Source organism: Mesitornis unicolor, unplaced genomic scaffold, assembly GCF_000695765.1.
Source record: "Mesitornis unicolor isolate BGI_N332 unplaced genomic scaffold, ASM69576v1 scaffold37698, whole genome shotgun sequence".
In the NCBI taxonomy this organism is placed as follows: domain Eukaryota; kingdom Metazoa; phylum Chordata; class Aves; order Mesitornithiformes; family Mesitornithidae; genus Mesitornis; species Mesitornis unicolor.
The window spans coordinates 7279-13084 of record NW_010204545.1 but is presented as its reverse complement, the minus strand read 5'-3'; the positions used below and the strand labels follow the sequence as shown (position 1 = coordinate 13084).

Genomic DNA, 5806 nt, shown 5'->3' with positions numbered 1-5806 from the left:
CTGCTGCTGGCCAGACTTCCCGTTTCTTTCAACACGCACAGCCTCCTTTCCCTGCCTTCTATGTGTCCTCTTCACTGAGATGAATTCCATTTCTTCATTATTTTCTATATCATTCTGCTCCTCCCAACTGTTCCAAGGCTAACAAACATCACAACACAGGGAGAGAGATGCTTAAAAAAGGCCTTTACTCTCCACTGCTACCAAGCTATGTATAAGACACAGTACTCCACCTAAGGCAATGTTGCCTTAACTCAGATGAGCAAAAGGCACAGTATACTTCTCTCTCAAAGTGGTGGTCACTTTAATGACAGGCAGGATTTTGGAGTGGCAAAGCGGGAAAAGAGTAATACTTGGCATGAGATGTGAGCCCCATGTGGTCATACACTGTTTGATCCCACTACAAAAAGCTACTAGAGAGTTGTCAGTGGCATTAGTTTCTTACTCATCTAACACTGTGCATCTGACTTATTTCTTAAGAAATCAATCAAGCTATTTTTTCCCCATATTTAGTATGCCAAGTATGTCAGCAACACTTCCATACAATAAAAAAAATACTATTAAAGAATATAATTACTTTTCTTTGAATAAAAAGTCTTAGCATCCTTGAAGCAGGCAATCTGGATTTAAATTCAGTGGGATTTTTCTGTAAATTTCCATTAGCAGTCTTCCTCCCCACATCATCCTTTCTCTCGAAGTATATCCAACCTTAACTTTAACTTCTGTGTACTCCTGCAATACACCTTTCTCCTTCAACACACACCTTTATTTTCTGCACTACTCTGGATTGTGCTTTTCATCCTTTCTGCGCTCAACAGCTAAAGTGTGAAATTATCATCATTCTTTATGTCTTGCCTTCATCTTTAGGATACGCTGTTTCAAATTCAATGCTGAAGAACTGATCAATCAAACTCTTCTTTTTAGATGGTGCAGCTGTAGCTCCAGAGTCTGTCTGTAAAACAAATAATCTTATGATGTAACTTTAAATAGCACGTAAAGACAGTCTTCTTTACAGACAAAATAACCCCATTTACTTTATTTTGAACCTACTCCTTCCCCTTTCTAGAGGTGCATTTTCTCCTAATCAGTCAATCTTTTTATAAAAGTTTCAAAACAAATGCATTTATAGAATGCTGTTAAAGCCACCTCAAAGCATAGCAGCAAGCAAGGTTTCAATCAAGTCGTCGCATCATCACACCTCCTTGCCCCCCAACTAAAATCTGTCTTAAATTTTAGAGTAGTCTATCAGATTTTTTGCCACTGTCAAGACTCTCTAGAAAACACTTTACAGAGAAAGAAGAGAGTCAGTCCAGTAAAGTCTTGGGAAAAAACTTAATTTCTACTAATTAGTAATTTCTTATCAGGTTGACAAAGTTAGCTGTCTGAAATAGCATTCTTGTAGCCAAGAATGCTGGAGCACAACGATGGTTTGTTTTGGGGGCTTTTTGGTTTTGTTTCGGTTTTTGTTTGGTTTGAGGTTTTGTTTGTTCATTTTGTGGGGTTTTTTTGTTTGTTTTCAGGAAAAAAAAAGTTCTTACATGCTAAATTCAGAGGTTACCAGGACAGCTGCTGCACACTCACAGTCCCCACCACCCTGGTCCAACACAGGCCTTACAAAGCCCAGAGGGAAAGCAGTCCTATAGCATGCTCCATAGATTAGCTGACATGACACAGGTAGCACTGTGCTGATCAGAAATATCAGAAAGCAACTCCACTTCCTGGACTACAGACACGTTAGCTCACAAACCTTAGCAAGAACCATGTGAATCACAAGTACAATATTATAAACCCTAACTCTGGTTAGAGTAAGACCACAATTACCTCCATAACTGTATCACCTTCTATGCCTTCCAGCTTCTGCTGTAGTACCCTCATCATATGTCCCCAGCACTCGTTGGCATCCTAGGAAGGGAACAGAACATTAAATCTGACCAGTAGTGTTATGATTTAGTAATACTAAACCCAGTCTTGACACTAGAAATCCGAATGTAAGGATTCTTTAAGAATTTCTCTCTACTCCACCATATGTTTTCAGAGCTAGCATTTGACATAACATTCAACTTTTCCACATGATACAAAAACAAACGGTTTACTGAGATAAATTATTTTACACGGGAGAAGGCAAGTTTGAAACTATTCTTGTCCTCAACTTCTAACATACTATGCAAGTTTTGAACAATAAGCCAATAATCAGTCTTTACCTGTTGAAGGTACTGGCCTTGATCGCCTTTCTCTGCAAACTGTGGGAAGGCCATATGTAAAAACTGCAGGAGAATGATAGGTGGGATACTGGAGGAAGTTTTATCCATGGAATCAAACAAGTCTCTAAGAGCTTGAAGAAAAAGTGAACGTTTTGAGAAGTGGAAAAACAATTCAAACATGGCAGGAAGTTTAACAATAACAGTAAAACAGCAGCAACGTTTAAAGACTGATCATTCAACAGTATCAAATTTGATCTTTCCAAAGCAGGGCTGAATTTTCCAGGTGGCATAGCAGGTGCACCTAAGATCTCAGTTGTGAACGTGACTTTGCAGGCATAAACATGACAATTCTGAGACTCTGGCACATAGTGCCTTGTCTTTCCTGGCTGCTAACAACAAATAAAATAATTAAAAAAAAACACGAAAAAATTGGAGTAAAGATTTCATTTGAAACGCATCTGAGCAGCATTTTGACAAGAGGACTACACCTAGAAAAACCAAAGGCATTTACAATCTATCCGCTAGAGTAGCCTAAGTTTCACCAACTACTGAGAAAAGTTTTCATTTTTCCCAACTAAAATATCTAGAAAATACTCATGCTTAATTTTACATCCAGGAAAACAAGTATGTGTATTCATACGTGCAGACAGTTCATTAACTATGTGCAATTCAATGAATGCTACTGATTGCATGAAAATATCCATGGCTTTCTTGTTTTGCTCCAGACACTGCTACTCATCTCTTACCTACCCAGGTTACAGCATTATAAATCCACAAACTGCTTCAGCAACACCTGTTAATCCTCACAACAGCCCTGTGAGGTAGGGAACACTCTGCACGGTCACGAATTTACAAGTGGAGAGACTAGCGAATGGTACTGTTGAATAAGTGAATACAGGCAAGATTACAAGGAACCAACTCAGTTGCTTCCTCTCTTTAAGAAATACCTTCACTGACCTTGATAAAAGGGACAACTGATATGACACAGCAATTTAAAAAAATGCCGTAAGTGTCACGCAGGAGTTCTTGACCAGCTCAGCACCAGAGAATTATCTAAGAATTCCTCAGATCTTTAAACTACTAAGACTCCTAAAAAGCAGAGCTGCCACCTTAAAAAGAAAACAAGGGACACGAAGTAAAGGCAGTGTAAAAGGGAGGGGCAGGCATGGTTGTACAGAGTAACCATTGAACTTACCACCCCAAAATTCGATCAGCAGGCATACCCACAAACTGGACCTTTCCTTCCTTATATTGTTTTGTTTTTCCTTAAATGGACTGGTAGAAATTCCAGTGTCCTGGCCCAGCATCTTAGTGGGGCAATGAAATAGAGTAAAAAAAAGAAAAAGTGGACAAGTAGTACCCTGGTTCAAGTGTAAGGGGTCTAACTAGAGCTCCAGTTAGAACGTGGAGATACGGGGCCATCGTGAGCTCCCACATTGTGAGCACCCAGATCACCACAATAAAGAGCAACTTTCCTTTTGAAGACACTACTTGCTATTTCAGTTACGAAATCTGATCTTTAGGGCAAAGGGTAAGGCCACTGATAAAGCATCAGCTACCACCTTAACAACAATGCTCAGCCAATAAATCATATTAAAAATATCAATGAAATGTGTATTTTAGGAGTATGGTGTTAGCCTACCATTAAGCAAAACAAAGAAATGTTCACTAAAATATTTCTACTCAAAATGATGAACTCAATGGATCTATGAAGTCTGCTTTAGGAAGTTCCAATTGCTTTATGCCTACACGCAAAACATGAAGTCATACAAATGATTTCTATCTAAACCTAGATCACACCTGAATATACTTTTCCTAGCATGCAGGTAGGTAATATGCAGAAACATATGCTTTGCAGCCACGGTCAGAATAATGATATTAATGCTCAGAATAAACATATTAACAGAGCAAAATGAAACCTTCAGTGCTAGCAGATCTGAAATTCCTACGGCACATGTGTTAACAAAAAATAGGCAGAGCCCTAACTGCAGTTTTCATCTGCAGCTAGCAGGAAATCACACACTAGCCTAAACCTGTGTTCTACTCTAAACACCAACCTGCCGTAATGTATTGAGCCGAGGCCATTTCTCCTGAAGCTCTTAAGGCACCACCATACCTAAAAGAAAAGAGAAATAATTTGTTTGCAATTAAACAAAATCGAGAACAGCCAGGTTTTTAAATCACAAAGCAGGCAACAGTGAGATATATTTAAATGTCAAAGGAAATTAATCACCAAAACAGAAGTAACTGAAGGTAAGGATTTACTCACAGTCATCCCAAATTCTCTGTCATTCTGCAAGCACTGCATGGAAGGAAGGGAAAACTGGCATCCTTGACACAATAAATAAATGCAGACTGAGAAGTCTGGATACATCACTGCTGCTTCCCTAATCCATCTGCCTCAAAGACACAATCTATCTTTAAAGAAAGTGATGAAAAGAACTGAATAGAAGCTACTCCACTTCTGAAACATTTGCTGCAGCTTCTTCACACACAGAAAAAGAAACACCTTCAAGGACAGACGGCAGCTAAAACGCACAGAGATGGAGGACAGGTTTGCTTCCTCCCTCCACAGCACAAACCAAACAGGGAGAGGTGAGACACTGAGGAGCTATTTCCCACTCCAAAAAAGTATGGGAGTCCACCTGTACTACTAGAACTTACCAGTCTCTGAATGATTTCTTAATTTTACCACCTGCATGAGGAACAAATGGCCTCCTGAAAGCATATGAGCCTTCAAAGCAAAAGGAGGGCCTCCCGCAGTCCTTAATCTCAGACACAAGTTTAAAAATTCTGTCCATTGCTTTACGATGAGCAGGAAACCTTCCTCCTTTCAAGCTACAAAACAGGGAGTATCCTTGCAGAGACCAACAGAGCAGCTGGAGAGAAATGAGGCTGTAACAGTAAGCTTTCCCATGTGAGTCCTTTCACCTCTCTCCCACTGCCATATACCATTCCATGCTGTCATCAAGCAGGGGAGACCAAATAAAGGCTGAGTCTCAAGGGGGAAACAGAGCGGCTGCCTGCGAATCTGACTTCCCACAGACAATAAGGCTACATCTTGTGTTGCAGTCTGCCAGTTTTATAGGGTACATTTTGACATTTGGTATGTTAAATTTGTCAAATATTCTGATTCAGTGCAGTAACTCAGAGTCCTTTACATGGAAATAAACAGCAAATATCATTTCTAAGACAACAACATCGAAAAACAAGAAAAAGCTTTGAAACAGTTTCTGTACTTCACAAATAGTTCTCAGTGCTAAATAATTAAGGTTTACCTGCTAACGGAAAGAAGAAAAAATTATAAGTACTTGAATATCTAGTGTTCACTGTAATCTAGAATATCCAGTTGGGTACCAACTTCTTCATAATTTTCAAGTTTCTCATAGATTCCTCACAAACAAAACCAAACAAATGAACCAAAAATTGTCCATTTCCGCATCTCAGTCCAGAACAACAAACAAACAAACAAAGATCAGAAAAGCTGGTCTACAACCAGAACGAATGAAACAAACTGCATAAGGACACCTCTTCTGTCCCCTACACATCCATACGACAGTAACTCCAGCTTTTTCCAGTCTGCCGCCACAGTAACACCCACGGTCTCC

At 39.5% G+C, this 5806-nt stretch overlaps 1 protein-coding gene across 1 annotated transcript in view; it reads right to left on the bottom strand.

The window, feature by feature from the left end:
* Positions 1-5806, bottom strand: part of LOC104545860 (ubiquitin carboxyl-terminal hydrolase 14) — a gene marked incomplete at both ends in the record, with an annotated part of 13069 nt that overhangs the window by 2215 nt on the left and 5048 nt on the right. Inside the window, 4 exons of the mRNA XM_010191094.1 lie at positions 870-949; positions 1819-1899; positions 2199-2329; positions 4256-4314. Coding sequence (XP_010189396.1) covers positions 870-949; positions 1819-1899; positions 2199-2329; positions 4256-4314 — 351 coding nt within the window. The remainder of the gene's footprint in view (positions 1-869; positions 950-1818; positions 1900-2198; positions 2330-4255; positions 4315-5806) is intronic.